The sequence below is a fragment of the Saimiri boliviensis genome, chromosome 20 (assembly GCF_048565385.1).
Source record: "Saimiri boliviensis isolate mSaiBol1 chromosome 20, mSaiBol1.pri, whole genome shotgun sequence".
Taxonomy (NCBI): Eukaryota; Metazoa; Chordata; class Mammalia; order Primates; family Cebidae; genus Saimiri; species Saimiri boliviensis.
In genome coordinates, this window is record NC_133468.1 from 30,811,892 (window position 1) to 30,830,992 (window position 19,101).

The 19,101-nt window shown below is 39.1% G+C and overlaps 2 protein-coding genes across 2 annotated transcripts in view; one reads left to right on the forward strand and one right to left on the reverse strand.

The window, feature by feature from the left end:
- Positions 1–19,101, forward strand: part of ZSCAN25 (zinc finger and SCAN domain containing 25) — a 174,442-nt gene that overhangs the window by 64,250 nt on the left and 91,091 nt on the right. The window lies entirely within an intron of this gene.
- Positions 1–19,101, reverse strand: part of CYP3A90 (cytochrome P450 family 3 subfamily A member 90) — a 36,352-nt gene that overhangs the window by 16,531 nt on the left and 720 nt on the right. The window contains exons 2-4 of the mRNA XM_039460312.2: positions 15,981–16,074; positions 5,064–5,116; positions 3,140–3,239 (exon numbers count right to left, since the gene is read on the reverse strand). Coding sequence (XP_039316246.1) covers positions 3,140–3,239; positions 5,064–5,116; positions 15,981–16,074 — 247 coding nt within the window. The remainder of the gene's footprint in view (positions 1–3,139; positions 3,240–5,063; positions 5,117–15,980; positions 16,075–19,101) is intronic.

The following is a 19,101-nucleotide window of genomic DNA, read 5'->3' on the forward strand; positions in this document are numbered from 1 at the left end:
AAGGAAGATTGTTCAATGAAAAGTGCACAAATGACTTTTTTTTTCTTTTCAATTTTCTTGTTGAGGCAAATAGTGAAGCACTCTGCTTAATTTCTCTGGAATTTGTGCCAGTTTTCAAAGACTACAATTTGAAGAGGGATTATATGCAAAAACATGCTGACAAATTTGGTATATATCAAGGAATGTGATGTAAGGAAAAAATAGCAGAACTGAAAAAAAAAACAAAGTCTGTCTTTTGAACACAAAAAAAATTTTTTTAAGTTACATGTCAAACAAACTCTATTGTAAAAGTTAGTTATGGGGTAGTAGCAAATTTAATAGCAAAAAATAAAACAAAAACCATTTACTGATGGTGAGTTTATTAAGCAATGTATCGAAAATGTGGTAGATATTATTTGTCTTGAGAACCTCAAATGGTATCTCTAAAATCAGTTTGTCCCACGAGACTGTAGCCAGGAGAATTGAAGAAATTGGGAAATCTATTTAAAGACATCTGGAGAGTAAAGCTGCTAATTTAAAATTTTATGCTTTGGTGATTGATGAAGGCACTGACACTACAGATATGTCACAACTTGCCATTTTTATTAGACTATTGATGATGAATATAATGTCACTGAAGAAAGAGAAATGTCAGTGTGCTATTAAAAGACACAACTTAAGAGATTTATTCGAAGCAGTCAAAAATATGTTAAAGTGATTTTCTTTGTCCATTGTGAACATTTAGATATAGCTATAGATGTGCCCTGGTGTTGGTAGGTAGAAGCATAGGATTTGTAAAATTAATAGAAGATGATGCAGTTGCCACACAAAACTCACCTTTGATCAAGTATTATTGCATAATATATCGAGAAAATCCATGTACACAAGCTTTAAAAATGGATGACATCATGCAAATTGTCATCAAGGCTATGCATTTCACAAGGGCCAAGGGAATGCATCATTGCTAGTTGCAGGAATTCCTTAAAAGTATGGATGCTGATTCTAGCAACGTCATTCACTTTTTAGAAGTAACGTGGTTAAGTCAAGGCAAAATGTTATGAAGATTTTATGCTTTGTGACATGAAATCAAGCCGTTTATGGTATCAAACACGAAATTTGTGCCAGAACTTGACAGTGAAAACTGGCTTACAGATTTAGCATTTTTAGTGGATTTGAAGGCCCATTTAAGTGAGTTAAACCTGTGTCTTCAAGGTGAAAATCAACTTAACAATACAGTGTCTCAAACCATAACAGCATTCCAAATGAAACTGAAATTATGGCAAGTTGAAATAAAGGCAAACAATTTTATGCATTTTGACACTTTGGCTAAACACGGTCCTGTGAACAGCAAAAAATATGCAGCCTTGCTTTTCAATTTGATACAGGAATTTGAAAACAGGAATTTCAAGATTTCTGAAAAAATAATCAATATTTTGGTATATTTGTGACTCCATTTTCCATTAACATAAATATGTTACCTGCCAATTTTCAAATGGAATGCCCAGAGCTGCAGTCTGACATTCAACTTGAAGAAAAATGTGATTGTGTTTCTTTACTGGACTTTTGTAAGACCTGTCTTCCCAGTGACAAATATCCCTCGCTTCACAATCACACCTTGTTCATCTCATTGCTTTTTGGCAGCGTCTACATTTGTGAGCAACTATTTTCAAGGATGAAGCACATGAAGAGTAAAATTAGAACCAAAATATCTGATGAGCATCTTGATAACTCACCGAGAATTGCAGCTACTTCCATCAAGCCAGATATTGATGCATTCATTTTTTTTGTTGCCCTCTTTTCTTTTATAATAAGAAATATCAAAAAAAGTAGTGAAGTTTTTTTAACTTAGATATGTACATTTTCTATATCAGTGATTGCAAACTTGGGAACTGTTCAAAAACTTTAAAAGACCCTCTAAACGGGGCAGTGCATAATTAGGATTATTATGCAAGGACATTTTTGCTTATCTGTTGTGGTAGATATAATGAAAACTATACATGGGCCTTTTTTTTTTTCTTAGCTTCTCAGTTATCATTAGGATTAATGTATTTTATGTGTGTTCCAAGACAATTCATCTTCTGTTATGGCCCAGGGAAGCCAAAAGATTTGGACACCTCTTCTTTAATTCACTTCTTATCAAAATTATGGCAGGTTTGTTTGGAGACACAAAGTTATTCTAAATTTTTATAGAAAGGCAAGGGACAAGAAAAGCTAAAACTATTCTAAAAATGTAAATTAATGAAGTTGAAAGAATCACTCTATATGATGTTAAGAGTTACTGTACAGCTACTAGAGTCACAGTGTGGTGTGATATTGGGGTAAACACAGTCATCAATGGGACAGAATAAACAATAAGAAGTAGATGCACAGAATATGCTCAGCTGATTTTTGACAATATGCCCACCTTCCCAAAATGGTGTTGGAACATTTGGACAGCCATAGTCCACAAAAAAATGAACCTTGATCTAAATCTAATAACTTATACAAATATTAACAAATAGAGTTACATCTTGTAAAGTGTAAAACTATATAACTCTTAGAAAAAACAATGTAGGAAGTAGGGTGAGGCAAAGAATTTTCAGACTTGACACCAAGAGAACAATCCAAAAGGAAATATTAATACATTGGCCTCCTCAAATAAATAAAAGTTTGTGTTGATATAGACCCTGTCAGAGAAAAAGAAACTCCATGTTGTGACTGTAGGATAGCAGGAGGGAGCCACATGGTGACAGAATGGGTCTGCATCTTGATGGTGCTGGTCATTGCACAAATCTATGAATATGATAAATATGCTTAAAACTGCACACATACAAAAACACACACAAAGCAGAGCACATAAAACTGGAGAAATCTGAATAAGCTCTGTAAACGATATTAAAGTCAATTTCCTGTAATATTATTAGGTTGGTGCAAAAGTTATTGCAGTTTTTAAAAAATGGCAAACTGCAGTAACTTTTGTGCCTACCTAATAATATGAGTATACTATATTTATAGTTATGCAAGATTGCAAGATATTACCATTGGGGGAGACAGGATGAAGGGTACATGGAACCTTCCTGTACATTTTTTAGGTAACTTTCTGTGAATATATGAGTTTCTTTAAAATGAAAATTAATCTAACAGTCATTATTTAAATTTCAAAAAATGGATGCTTACTTACCCTCCGGTTTGTGAAGACAGAATAACATTCTTTCACTAACACTGCTTTGATCATGTCAGGATCTGTGATAGCCAGCACAGGGAGTTGACCATCATATGATCTGTGTGGGGACAACAGAGCTGATTAAACTTCGCAAGCCTGATTCTTCAGCTGGAGCCACACCCAGGAAGCCACACTTTGGTCCTGATGTTATATAATCCATACCTCTAGTTGTACCATACACAGCAACCTTAGTTTGTAGTTCATTAGGATGTGACACACAGCAAGAGTCAGACACAGGAGCCACCCAAGTCTTCATACAATGAAGGGTAATGTGGCTCAAACAAGGAAGGGACATTGAAAGACGAAAGAGCTCTTGAAAGAGATGGTGGTTAGAAATGACAGGAGAGCATTTGTTAAGCTGGGTGGTGCATACATGGGTATTTCCTATGCCACTCTCCATAACGTTTCATATGTTTAAAATATTTCATTATCAAAAAGAATATTATTTCCATGAAAAACTGAAGGCAGGTAAATCATGAGATGCTCACAAGAGTAAATGTTGCAAGGGGCAGTTGGTGTGGGGGCCCATGGACCTCCCGAGCTGTGTGTTCTTTCTACTCAGTCGTGTTGCCTGTATGGCCCGTGCCAGCTCCACAGCACCCTGCAGCGGGCACTGCGGTTTCTGAGGACTTGGTGAGAGAAGATGAAGAAGCACAAAGAGACAAAGCCTTCTCCCACTTACTTCTAGTGAACAAACACACCACTGCCCCTCCTCCACTGCTCTCACCAAACCTCTAGCACCTCAGACAGGGAACAGCTGCTGCAACTGGCTGAGGCCACCTGATAAAATCACAGTCCGTCAGCCCCCCAGGGAACACAATGGTTTAAGAATATTCAGCATCTCTTCTTCAAAGTAAGCAAAATGGTATAGGCCAATAAGTACTTGTATATCCTTCTATTAAAAGGTCTTGGCTTAAATTTTAAAAGCAAAGCGGAACCAAAAATCCATACTTGAAGAGAAAGTTTAAAAAAGTGGAACATAAATGGTTTCCCAGTCTGTTTCTCTGTTATCTCTCAACTCTTCTTTCAGAAGCACCTGTTAAATCCAATGTCTAAATGAAAGAGTTTAGGCTTTTAATTGGAAGTGAATCGATGTGGGAAGGAGATGATGCCATGCATTTATGAGCACATATTAGAAGAGTCTGAGACAATGCATGTGATAAAAGGTCACCTAAGGAAGAAAAAAAGAAAAGAGGAATAGGCAGACACTGGTCAGAAGGCAATGCTGGGAGTCCCTGAGCCAACAAAGCCTGGAGAAGAGTTGTAACCACAATGCTCCCAGCCTAGTTCAGACTGAAGACCTCGACATCTGGTGACATGGATCCTTGGTAGGACAAGCCTTGAAAATTTTACAATAGCAAGTGTGAACATTGTCAGAACCAAAGTGACGTCACTATTTTTTTAAACCTGACAAATCCCAAGAAGGCTCTGAAGAGAGGATTCTCACCCTTGTGTTCCTAGTAACAAAACGATCACAAGACTCTACTAAAAACACAACTTTGCACAAAGGCCATTTCAATTTTTACACAAAAATATTTCTGCAAGGACACCTGCCCAGCAACTGCCTGTTCAACCTTGGTGTGGCACTACCTTTGTTATTGATCTTTGCAACTAACAGTAATTATCTCAAAATATTTATGAAATCCTCCTCATATGGAGCATCTTTGTCTTGCTTTACCTCCCTGAATTTGCAAATGCACGCAGACTCCCATTGCAATGCTCTAAATAATTATCGTCTTCTTTCAGAGAACCTCTCTCTGTTTGTATTTAGGTTGACAAGAGCTTCATCCCATGAAGCCCTGGACAGAGACTATCCTCTGTGCAGTGGGGTAACCTCATCACAGAAGCAGATCTATCCAATGGAGGTTTCCAGAGTACTCACCCCCACATTTTCCCATACTTTTTATGACATTCTGAGTCAAATTTCCAGATACCCTGTGAGGGGAAACAAAATACGATTCGATTATTATTTTAAGTAGAATGAACCCTACCTCTAACTGGGACTGAAAACAGTTGCATCCAATGAAATCAGGCCTGCTGTCTTTCACTGGCAGTTAGAGGAAGCTTATTCAGAGACATTTGAAGGGAAAGGCAAGAAAACAGAGGATATATTTGAAATGGGGAATATAAAGTCACTCTTGAATTTTCTCCAAGTACTGAAGGACTCACCCCTGTCTATGACTAGTAAGTAACTCTTTGTCTTTGTGATGTATTTTTGTTTTTTGTTTTTTATTCTCTCTAAAGTCTCCTAACCTCCTGCATGATCACCTGCAATGGCAGGGACCAAATTGAGGCTGAGGAAAAGTGAGTTTCTGCAGGGAATGCATCATTTTTTTTATCTCTTCCATCGGTATCCTTTTCATTTATCTCATGTGCTCTCTCTAGAATTCTAGCAGAATTAGAAAGTTAAAAGAAACCAGGGACGTCTTTTAGTCTTGCAGATTTAGATAAGTCTAAGACATGTTGTTGAGTGATAAAGTGAGTGAGTGACTGAGTTAGTGAGCAAGTGAAAAAGTGGACTACCTTTTATTTAAATTATACTTTATGTTCTGGGGTACATGTACAGGAAGTGCAGGTTTGTTACATTGGTATACAAGTTTCATGGCTGCATCCATCTCCCTGTTTTCTATATTAGGTATTTCTCCTAATGTTATCCCTCCCCAATCCCCCCATCCCCTGCTATCTCTCCCCTAGCCCCACAACCCACCAACAGGCCCTAGTGTATGATGTTCCCCTCCCTGTGCCCGTGTGTTCTCATTGTTCAACACCCACTTATGAGTGAGAACGTGCAGTGTTTGGTTTTCTGTTCTTGTGTTAGTTTGTTAAGAATGATGGTTTCCAGCTTCATCCATGTCCCTGCAAAGGACACAAACTCATCCTTTTTTATGGCTGCATAGTATTCCATGGTGTATATGTGCCACATTTTCCTTGTCCAGTCTATCACTGATGGGCATTTGGGTTGGTCCCAAGTCTTTGCTAATGTAGACAGTGCCACAATAAACATACATGTATGTGCATGTGACTTTATTATAGAATGATTGATAATACTTCAGGTATATACCCAGTAATGGGATTGCGGGGTCAAACGGTATTTCTAGTTCTAGATCCTTGAGGAATCACCACACTGTCTTCGACAATTGTTGAACTATTTTACATTACCAATCACAGTGTAAAAGCGTTCCTATTTCCCCATATCCTTTCCAGCAATTGTCTCCTGATTTTTTAATGATTACCATTCTAACTGGTGTGAGATGGTATCTCAATGTGATTTTGATTTCCATTTCTCTGATGACCAGTGAAAATGAGCTTTTTTCATGTTTATTGACTGCATAAATGTCTTCTTTTGAGAAATGTCTGCTTGTATCCTTCGCCCAGTTTTTGATGGGGTTGTTGGTTTTTCTCTTGCAAGTTTGTTTGTTATTTTTAGATTCTGGATATTAGCCCTTTGTCAGATGGGTAGATTGCAAAATTTTGTTTCCGATTTGTTGGTTGCTGGTTCACTCTGATGATAGTTTCTTTTGCTGTGCAGAAGCTCTTAAGTTAATTAGATCCCCTTTGTGTATTTTGGCTTTTGTTGTCATTGCTTTTGGTGTTTTTGTCATGAAGTCCTTACCTATGCCTGTGTTCTGACTAGTATTGCCAAGATTTTCTTCTAGGGTTTTTATGGTAGTAGGTCTTACGTTTAAATCTTTTTTTTTTTTTTTTTTTAATGTTACTTTAGGTTCTTGGGTACATGTGCAGGTCATGCAGGGTTGTTGCATAGGTGCATATTATATCTGGCATTTCTCCCCATGTTATCCCTCCCCACCCTTCTCACCCCCCACTCTCCCTTCCCTAGTCTCCCTAACTTCCCCCAGTGTGTGATGTTTCTCTCCCTGAGTCCACATGTTCTCATTGTTCAACACCCGCCTATGAGTGAGAGAACATGCAGTGTTTGGTTTTCTGTTCTTGTGGCAGTTTGCTGAGAATGATGATTTCCAGATTCCTCCAAGTCCCTACAAAGGACACAAACTCATCGTTTTTTTATGGCTGTGTAGTATTCCATGGTGTATATGTGCCGCATTTTCTTTGTCCAATCTATCATTGATGGGCATTTGGGTTGGTTCCAGGTCTTTGCTATTGTAAACAGGGCTACAATGAATATATGTGTGCATGTGTCTTCATAGTAGAACAATCTGTAGTTCTTTGGGTATATACCCAGTAATGGGATTGCCGGGTCAAATGGAGTTTCTATTTCTAGATCCTTGAGAAATTGCCACTGTCTTCCACAATGGTTGAACTAATTTACACTCCCACCAACTGTGTAAGAGTGTTCCTATTTCCCCACATCCTCTCCAGCATCTGTCGTCTCCAGATTTTTTTATGTTTAAATCCTTAATCCATCTGGAGTTAATTTTAGTGTAATGTGACAGGAAGGGGTCCAGTTTCTGCTTTCTGTACATGGCTAGCCAGTTTTCCCAACACCATTTATTAAACATGGAGTCTTTTCCCCATTGCTTATTTTTGTCAGGTTTGTCAAAGATCAGATGGTTATAGATTTGTGGTGTTGCTTCTGAGGCCTCTGTTCTGTTCCATTGGTCTATGTCTCTCTTTTTGTACCAGTACCATGCTGTTTTGATTACTGTAGCTTTGTAGTATAGTTTGAAGTCCAGCAGTGTGTGTCTCTGGCTTTGTTCTTTTTGCTTAGGATTGTCTTGGCTATGTGGGCTCACTTGTGATTCCATATGAAGTTTAAGGTGGTTTTTTCCAGTTCTTTGAAGAAGGTCATTGGTAGCTTGATGGAGATAGCATTGAATCTATAAATTACTTTGGGCAGTATGGGCATTTTCATGATACTGATTCTTCATAACCATGAGCATGGAATGTTTCTCCATCTGTTTGTGTTCTCTCTTATTTCGTTGAGCAGTGGTATGTAGTTCTCCTTGAAGAGGTCCTTTACATCCTTTGTTAGTCGTATTCCTAGGTATTTTATTCTGTTTGTAGCAATTGTAAATGGAGTTTGCTGTTGATTTGGTTCTCTGTTTGTCTGTTATTGGTATATAGGAATGCTTGTGATTTCTGCATCTTGCTTTTGTATCCTGAGACTTTGCTGAAGTTGCTTATCAACCAAATGTAACAGCACATCAGAACAAAAGCTTATTTATCATGATCAAGTAGGCTTCATCCCAGGGATGTGAAGTTGGTTCAACATACGAAAGTTCATTAACAGAATCCATCACATAAACAGAACCAAAGACAAAAACCACATGATTACCTCAATAGATGCAGAGAAAGCATTTGACAAAATTCAACAGCCTTCATGCTAAAAACTCTCTATAAACTAGGTATCGACGGATTGTATCATAAAATGATAAAAGCTATATATGACAAACCTACAGCCAATATCATACTGAACGGGAAAAGCTGGAAGAATTCCCTTTGAAATCAGGCACTAGACAAGGATGCCCTATCTCACCACTCCTGTTCAATATAGTATTGGAAGTTATAGCCAGATCAATAAGGGAAGGAAAAGAAATAAAACATATTCAATTAGGAAAGGAGGAAGGTAAAGTGTCTCTTTGTAGACATGATTGTATATTTAGAAGACTCCATCATCTCAGCCCAAAATCTTCTCAAACTGATTTTTAAATCTTTAATCCACCTTGAGTTAATTTTTGTATAAGGTATAAGGAAGGGATCCAGTTTCAGCTTTCTGCATATGGCTAGCCAGTTTTCCCAAAACCATTTATTAAATAGGGAATCCTTTCTCCATTGCTTGTTTTTGTCATGTTTGTCAAAGATCAGATGGTTGTAGATGAGTGGCATTACTTCTGAGGCCTCTGTTCTTTTCTATTGCTCTATATCTCTGTTTTGGTACCAGTACCATGCTGTTTTGATTACTGTAGTCTTGTGGTATCATTTGAAGTCAGGTAGTGTGAAGCCTCCAGCTTCCCTCCCCCCACCCCCCCGCTTAGGATTGTCTTGGCTATGTAGCTTGATAAGGATCACATTGAATCTATAAATTACTTGGGCACTATGGCCATTTTCATGGTATTGATTCTTCCTAACCATGAGCATGGAATGTTTCTCTGTTTGTGTCCTCTCTTATTTCCTTGAGCTACAGTAGTTCTCCTTGAAGAGGTCCTTCACATCCCTTGTTAGTTGTATTCCTATGTATTTTATTCTCTTTGTAGCAATTGTAAATGGGAGTTCACTTATAATTTGGCTCTCTGTTTATCTGTTATTGGGGTATAGGAATGCTTTTGATTTTTGCACATTGATTTTGTCTTCTGAGTCTTTGCTCAAGTTGCTTATCAGCCTAAGGAGTTTTTGGGCTGAGACGATGGGGTCTTGTTAATATACAATCATGTAGTTTGCAAATAGATACAATTTGACTTCCTCTTTTCCTAATTGAAAACCCCTCATTTCTTTCTTTTGCCTGATTGCCCTGGCCAGAGCTTTCAATACTGTATTGACTAGGAGTGGTGAGAGAGGCCATCCTTGTCTTGTGCTTGTTTTCAAAGGGAATGCTTCCAATTTTTGCCCATTCAGTATGATATTTGCTGTGAGTTTTTCATAAATAGCTCCTATTATTTTGAGATATGTTCCATTGATACCTAGTTTATTGAGAGTTTTTAGCATAAAGGGCTGTTGAATTTTGTCAAAGGCCTTCTTTGCCTCTATTAAGATAAGCATGTGGTCTTTGTATTTGATTCTGTTTATGTGGTGGATTACATTTATAGATTTGTGTATGTTGAATCAGTCTTGTATCCCAGGGACGAAGCCAACTTGATCGTGATGGATAAGCTTTTTGATGTGCTGTTGGATTCGTTTTGCCAGTATTTTATTGAGGATTTTTGCATCAATGTTTATTATGGATATTGGCATGATATTTTCTTTTTCAGTTGTGTCTCTGCCAGGTTTTGGTATTAGGATGATGTTGGTCTCATAAAATAAGTTAGGGAGGATTCCCTCTTTTTGTGTTGTTTGGAATAGTTTTAGAAATAATGGTACCAGCTCCTCTTTGTACCTCTGGTAGAATTCAGCTGCGAACCCATATGGTCCTGGATATTTTTTGGTTGGTAGGCTGTTAATTGCTGCCTCAATTTCAGACCTTATTATTGGTCTACTCAGGGATTCGATTTCTTCCTGGTTTAGTCTTGGGAGAGTGTAAGTATCCAGGAATTTATCAATTTCTGCTAGATTTACTGCATTATGTGCATAGAGGTGTTTAGTAATCTCTGATGGTAGTTTGTATTTCTGTGGGATAGGTGGTTATATCCCCTTTATCTTTTTTTATTGTATTTATTTGATTCTTTTTTCTCTCTCTTTTTTAAAATTAGTCTGGCTAGAGTTTGATCTATTTCATTGATTGTTTTAAAAAACCAGCTCCTGGATTTATTGATTTTTCGAAGAGTTTTTTGTGTCTGTATCTCCTTCAGTTATGCTCTGATCTTAGTTATTTCTTGTCTTCTGCTAGCTTTTGAATTTGTTTGCTCTTGCTCCTCTAGCTCTTTTAATCATGATGTTAGGGTGTCAGTTTTAGATTTTTTTCTCTCTTCTCATGTGAGCACTTCATGCTATAAATTTCCCTGTACACATTGCTCTAAATGTGTCCCAGACATTCTGGTACCTTGTGTCTTTATTCTCATTGGTTTCAAAGAACATCTTCATTTCTGCATTCATTTTGTTATTTATCCAGTAGTCATTCAGGAGCAGGTTGTTCAGTTTCCATGTAGTTGTACGGTTTTGAGTGAGTTTCTTAATCCTGAGTTCTAATTTGGTTGCACTGTGGTCTGAGAGACTGTTTGTTGTGATTTCTGTTATTTTGCATTTGCTGAGTTGTTTACTTCCAATTATGTGGTCAATGTTAGGGTAAGTGCGATGTGGTATGGAGAAGAATGTATAGTCTGTGGATTTGGGGTGGAGAGTTCTGTAGATGATGTCTATTAGGTTCACTTGGTCCAGAGCTGAGTTTAAGTCCTGGATATCCTTGTTAATTTTCTGTCTTGTTGATCTGTCTAATATTGACAGCAGAGTATTAAAGTCTCCCACTATTATTGTGTGGGAGTCTACATCTCTTTCTAGGTCAGGAACTTGCTTTATGTATCTGGGTGCTTCTGCATTTGGTACGTATATATTTAAGATAGTTAGCTCTTCTTGTTGCATTGATCTCTTTACCATTATGTAATGCCGTAATGCCCTTCTTTGTCTCTTTTGATCTTTGTTGGTTTAAAGTCTGTTTTATTAGAGACTAGTATTTGCAACCCCTCCTTCATTTTGCTCTCCATTTGCTTGGTAAATCTTCCTCCATCCCCTTATTTTGAGTCCATGTGTGTCTTTGCACATGAGATGTATCTCCTAAATACAGCACACTGATGAGTCTTGACTCTTTATCTAGTTTGCCAGGCTGTGTCTTTTGTTTGGGGCATTTAGCCCATTTCCATTTAAGGTTTTCTAAAAAATATGTTTTTTATTGCTGAGAATGATGGTTTCCAGCTTCATCTATGTCCCTACAAAGGACACAACCTCATCATTTTTTATGGCTGTGTAGTATTCTGTGGTGTAGATGTGCCATATTTTCCTTGTCCAGTCTATCATCAATGGGCATTTGGGTTGGTTCCAGGGCTTTGCTTTTGTAAACAGTACTGCAATGAACATACATATATATGTATCTTTATAATAGAACAATTTATAATCCTTTGGTTATATACCCAGTAATGAGATTGCTGGGTCAAATGGAATTTCTATTTCTAGGCCCTTAAGGAATCGCCACACTGTCTTCCACAATGGTTGAACTAATTTACACTCCCACCAACAGTGTAAAAGTGTTCCTATTTCTCCACATCATCTCCAGCATCTGTTGTCTCCAGATTTTTTTAATGATTGCCATTCTAACCTGCATGAGATGGTATCTCAGTGTGCTTTTGATTTGCATTTCTCTAATGACCAGTGATGATGAGCATTTTTTCATATGTTTTTTGGCCTCATATATGTCTTCTTTTGAAAAGTGTCTGTTCATATCCTTTGCCCACTTTTGAATGGCTTTGTTTGTTTTTTCTTGTGTATCTGTATTAGTTCTTGGTAGATTCTGGATGTTAGCCCTTTGTCAGATGGGTAGATTGTAAAAATTTTTTCCCATTCTGTTGGATGTTGGTTCACTCTAATTATTGTTTCTTTTGCTGTGCAGAAGCTCTGGAGTTTAATTAGGTCCCATTTGTCTATTTTGGCTTTTGTTGCCAATGCTTTTGGTGTTTTTGTCATGAAATCCTTGCTTGTGCCTATGTCCTGAATGGTTTTGCTTAGGTTTTCTTCTAGGGTTTTTATGGTGTTAGGTCTTATGTTTAAGTCTTTAATCCATCTGGAGTTAATTTTAGTGTAAGGTGTCAGGAAGGGATCCAGTTTCTGCTTTCTGCACATGGCTAGCCAATTTTCCCAACAACATTTATTAAACAGGGAATCCTTTCTCCATTGCTTGTTTTTGCCAGGTTTGTCAAAGACCCGATGGTTGTAGATGTGTGGCATTACCTCTGAGGCCTCTGTTCTGTTTCATTGGTCTATATATCTGTTTTGGTATCAGTACCATACTGTTTTGATTACTGTAGACTTGTAGTATAGTTTGAAGCCAGGTAGCATGATGCCTCCAGCTTTGTTCTTTTTGCTTAGAATATACTTGGCTTTATGGGCTCTCTTTTGGTTCCACATGAAGTTTAAGGTGGTTTTTTCCAGTTCTGTGAAGAAGGTCATTGGTAGCTTGATGGGGATAGCATTGAATCTATAAATTACTTTTGGCAGTGTGGCCTTTTTCACGACTAACCGTGAGCATGGAATGTTTTTCCATCTGTTTGTGTCCTCGCTTATTTCCTTGAGCAGTGTTTTGTAGTTCTCCTTGAAGAGGTTCTTTACATCCTTTGTTAGTTGCATTCCCAGGCATTTTATTCACTTTGTAGCAACTGTGAATGGCAGTACCTTCTTGATTTGGCTCTGTTTAAGTCTGTTATTGGTGTAGAGGAGTGCTTGTGATTTCTGCACATTGATATCGCATCCTGAGACTGCTGAAATTGCTTATCAGTTTCAGGAGATTTTGGGCTGAGACTATGGGGTCCTCTAAATATACAATCATGTCATCTACAAATAGAGATAATTGGACTTCCTCCTTTCCTAATCGAATACTTTTATTTATTTTTTCTTGCCTAATTGCTCTGGCTAGAATTTCCAATACTTTATTGAATAGGAGTGGTGAGAGAGGGCATCCTTGTCTTGTGCCATATTTCAAAGGGAATGCTTTCAGTTTTTGCCCATTCAGTATGATATTGGCTGTGGGTTTGTCATAAATAGCTTTTCTTATTTTGAGATACATTCCTTTGATACCTGGTTTATTGAGAGTTTTTAGCATAAAAGGCTGTTGAATTTTGTGGAAGGCCTTCTGCATCTATTGAGATAATTATGTGTTTTTTGTCTTTGGTTCTGTTTATGTGGTGAATTATGTTGATAGACTTATGTATGTTGAACCAGCCTTGCATCCCCAGGATGAAGCCTACTTGATCTTGATGGATCAGCTTTTTGATGTGCTGTTGCAATCAGTTTGTCAGTATTTTACTGAAGATTTTTGCATCTATGTTCATCATAGATATTGGCCTGAAGTTTTCTCTTCTTGTCGAGTCTCTGCCGGGTTTTGGTTTCAGATGATGTTGGTCTCATAAAATGATTTGGGAAGGATTTCCTCTTTTTGTATTGTTTGGAATAGTTTCAGAAGGAGTGGTACCAGCTCCTCTTTGTACATCTGGTAGAATTCAGCTGTGAACTCATCTGGGCTTGGGCTTTTTTGGTGGACAGGCTATTAATTGCTGCCTCAGCTTCAGCCCTTGTTATTGGTCTATTGAGGATTTTGACTTCTTCCTTGTGGTTTTGGTTATAGAGGTATAGTTAGAAATGCCTCAGTAATTTAAGGTTATTATTGTTATGTGTTACTTTGATCCTGTAATTTTGATGCTAGCTTGTTGTTTTGCCGTTAGTTGATGTAGTTTCTTCTGCATCAACACACGGTAGTGTTGATGGTCTTTACAATTTGATATGTTTTTCTAGTAGCTGGTACTGGTTGTTCCTTTTCATGTTTAGTGCTTCCTTCAGGAGCTCTTATAAGGCAGGCCTGGACTTCCTTTCCAGTTTTCTAGCTTAACACAGAAAAACTGGAGATATGCTGCGTTTTGACATCACACCCAGAAAATTATAATGTGTGCTCTGAGTTTTTACTTCTGATACTTAAAAGCAAACCTCCCTCTTGCCGAGATTCAGCTGTGATGTTTTAACTATGTAAAATAAGGTCCCAGAAATGTCATTCTACTACAAGTGTTGATCTGGGAAAGATGAAGAAGGAATTATTGCTTTTATCGGGGGAAAATTGTGTAGAATTCTCTAACATTAATCAGACAACAGAGGCCTCAGTTGTGAGAGTTAGAATCTGACAAACAAGCTTCAGGTACACAGGATAGGAAATCTGGGCCAGAGAGCAGCTTGCTGTTGCTGGCCTTCTGGACATGAGCTGTGACTTTTCCTCCAGGAGCCAGACCCTGGGCAAAGTTTCAGACCAGGGTAGCCACAAAGACTCAACCACAGTTCACAGTCCATGTGGCACATATGACATTCTGTTCAGTAAAATTAAACATTTAATATTTTTGACAAATTATTGCCTTTCTAATGATTTTTCATAAGTGGTCACATCTTTATGTAAAAAAAAAAAAACACACACACATCGACTTCATTTTGTGCTTAAATATCTGAAGTTGATAGACAACCACCATCTCATCTCAGTTATATCCACTCCCTGCTCAGACTCACCCATAGGGTGCAGCCTTTCAAGGAAAAGAAGTCAAGCAGAACACTCTTGTTCCTTCTCTCAAATATGCAAAAGATGTTATAACAGCTGGGGTAGAGCCATGGAAATATGCCTAGAGAATTTAGCAGTTCTTGAGAAAATTCAAGTAGGTGCAAACTTCCTGATGGTGAATACTTAAGTTGCCTAATAAACTAAAGTTTCAAAACTGTCCAGGAGGAAGAGGGGGGAAAAGGCTACTCATGAGCTCTTGCTACAAAGAGACAAGTTTGAATCTGGTGCACACAGATAATGAGCCACTACCAGGGACCCCTTCCTGCTTTTCTCTTAATACTAAGTAAGTTTGACTGTACCTTCCTGGGAACCTGCAGGGAGCAAAAAGAAAATCCTATTTATGGTGCCACAGAGTCTTGCACATCAAATCTTGAACATCAAGTGCTGATCTACTTAAGGTCAGGGCTGTTCAACTGAGGCAAACCCGAGCCTTCTGAGAATTAGCAAGAAAGCCCTGGGGTAAACCTGGCTATGCTCTGGGTGGAGCCTACATACCATTTCTTTTCATTCTTTCTTTTCTTTTCTTTCTTTCTTTTTCGAAACAGTTTTTCTCTGTTGATCAAACTGGAGTGCAGTAGCAGGATCAATGCAGCCTTGACTTCCTGAGTTCATGCAATCCTCCCACCTCAGCATTCAGAGTAGCTGGGACTACAGGCATGGGCTACTATATCATGCCCAGGTAATTTTTTCTTTCTTGAGACAGGGGTCTCACTGTGTTGCCCAGGCTGGTCTCAAATTCCTGGACTCAATTGATTTGCCAGCCTTGGCCTCACAAAGTGCTGAGATTACAGGCATGACCCACCATGCCCAGTCCCACCATTTCTGAAAATGTGAAGCCTCAGAACTCCCTCCCAAGGAGGGACATTTTTACTGATGGAACTAAGCTGATATTTGCAACCATAAGAAGCAAAAGAGGAAGCTCAAACAACTCACCTGACGATAGGACAAAACATTTCCAAGAAAAGGCAGAGGTGTGGGTCCTGGAATTCCCAGTTTCTTAAAAATTCCATGTGAACGGGTCCCGTATCTATGAAGTGAAACAGCAATCTGGTCATAGGGGTTGTGACTATAGATTGGAGGGCTGATCAGTTTCTGACTGAGGAACTTGGATGGTTAAGAGAGGGAGTTAATATGTACATGATAAATAATAACAGCAACTCCAATGTCAGTAATTGCATTCACTCATCAGATCCTTCCCTGACTCTGAGATCCCCCAAACTCTCAATGATTCATTGAAAGCAGCTGAAGTCTTCATGATCCCAATCCTGGAGTGAATACTTGATAAATGCCCTCACACGTGAGTGCTCCTGAGAGGTTTAAGCGGGAATTCTTCCAGGGTACTTCATTCACTTATGTCTATTTAATAAGTGCACTCTTCCCTGATTTGGGGTTCTCATCTGAGGTAGTGGGTAACAATTTTTTGTCTTCTGCACTGATGATGAGATTTTGCATCACTGCATCCACTCAGTGACAGAGGGCCACCAAAAGCCTATGGTGACACTGCCCTTACAGTTTGCTCAGAGACTTTTATACTTTTTCTTTCCTCTAAGCTCTGACCCTGTTTTAGGATCTGGCCCTTCTTAAAGCTTGATTCACAGAGAGGCCTTGGAGGAGTCACAGAGTCCTTGTTTCTACAGATTGACAACTGTGTTCATGGCTTCTATCGGCCTTATGGAAATGTGGGCACTTTTCAGCTACACCTCAGTGTCTGTGGTCAGATGATCTGGTTGATTTGAGTTACTAAGGGGGATGGATGACCCATATGTCTTTGAACGATGGTGTGCAGAAGAACCAACAACTAATACTTCTCAGGCAATACTCACCTGAGAAGCACAGTACCAGGCACACTCATCTTTTTCAAGGTGGTCAGTCAGACAGCAGTCAGTTCACTGCCTCTGCACAGGAACTATCTCTGAGGAGAAACCCATAAAGCCTGGCATTTGCTATGGCAGGCCTGCCTGCAACTCATCTTTCATGAATCATGTGCAAACTCTTCCAACTGAGGGTTCTGGATCCTTGGAGACCTGCCCCCTCTGTTGTGACTGAGGAGTGAAAAACTGGAGGAAGAAGAGAGGCTGAAGGAAGAGGCTGCCAGACTCTGATTGAGCTGTGAAGCTTCTAGTCCCATAAGGTTGGCTCCAGAGAGGCAAACTACAGAAATGTGGCTGACAAAGATGATGTGCATAAAAGAATCCACATGCCTCATACGTGCTTTCAGCTAAAAGACAGAGAGGGGCCTTCTAAAGTCCAGGCACCTTCCTGTTGATAGCAAAAGATGCAGTATGGCATATAAGTAAAGATAAAATGTCCCAGAGAGTTGTATTAAGACCTTGTTTACTCTTCTTTAGAGTTCAGCCTTTAAGGCCATATAGGTTCCAAATATTGTGTAAAAATCCAGTGACTCATACCATGTGGTAAAACAATTGAGAAATTACATGAAGGGCGGGGCTTTGAGGACCCAGCAGGGGCAGTTTGAGCAGGCCCAGTCACACATGTGGTCCCTGCCCCAGGATAGTTAGTGGAAGTACACCGCCTGCCAACACCAGCGTGGCCTTGGGTTTTCCACTTCCGTTCCCTCCTTTGTTGTCACAGCCATGGCAAATCAACGATACTAATCTCTGCTCCTGAACTTTAAACAAGTTACGTGACCTCTCAGGTGAGGACAAGCTGTTGAGTTAATGTGTCAGCAGCATTGGCCCTGAGGAAAGTTCTTGGTGAGTGTCTAGATTCACATGGTACCATGTCAAGGCAGAGGGTGAGCTGGGCGAAGTCTTTAGTTTTTTTCCAGCTGTCCTCTGTTTGGTAGAGTAATGCTGCTTTTGGTTCCAATGAAGAGGCTAACAGAAAAGCCAGTCATCTGTTGTACATAATCGTGTTGGCCTAAGGGGGACATGGTCTACACTACAGTTTCTGAGTCCTGGGCTGCATCAGCATTGTCTAAGGCTAAGGTAGTGCCTGCCCGGCTGCCCAAATCTGTAGTGACAGCCCCACAACATGGCAGACTACACACAGAGTGACACAGATGGTGCCCCATGTCCAGGCTTGAAGCAGATGAGATGCCAACCTGTTTGCCCTTTGAGTGACCTCCACTGTGGGGCCAGAACCCATGAATATCTCTTTGGAGTTACACCCTGAGAGCTGAGGAATATTTTCTCACTTCATACTGATCCTACCTGGATGCTTTTGCTATTATCAGTGGCTCACAGTCTTGCTTGCTTCCCTGCCCTGAGAGTGTAAGATTACCTGCTAAGCAGGTGTATTCAAAAAGGAGGTATTAAGCTGTCAGGCAGGTGTATTTAAAAAGACATATGCAGTCTTTATCTTAGAGATATGCATTTGTGCATTAGACTCATATTCCTGACATTAGTCTGGAAAAGGGAGATAATTTTACCCACATTTATTTTCACAAATACTGAACTAATAGCCCTCTTATCATCCAGAAGGAACTTGCTGGAAATAGTCTATCTCCAAAAATTTCTGGTTTAAAAATGAATGAATTTAAACCATATCAATTCATTTAAAAATGTTAGAAAATGGAAACCATGTTGCCACAACTCATTGAATTCCTAAGTTTTCTGTGAAAGAGAGAAAATGAGGTTTATATTTTCTATTTTCATGTCATTGTGGTTCTCTCTTCTCTTAATAAAAGGCAACTTGAGGTAGAAGTCAGATGTGATGGGTCGAGCCTCCACTGCCCACAGTAGAAAGTAACTCTTCTCTCTACCTGCTCTAGGATTCCAGGAATCCCACCACCGAGAGGGTTCATCCTCCTGTACTGTGACATAAAGGGGAAAAAATGTGTAAAATCCCAATTGGCTTTCACAGCTCCTTTTTGGGCTGCTAGCAGATTCCCATTAAGTGAGAAACAAAGCTCTATATTAATTCTAGCCTCTGAGAGACTGGAGGAAAAAGATTAAAGCAAAGAATAAAACTTCAAAACTTTCTCGAAGTCTCCTTTGCTCTAGAGATTAATCATTTCAAGATAAATAGTTCTGTGTATGACAGGGTGGAGGACTGAGTCATAGAGGAGAGCGGATTTTCTAGGGTGTGGCAT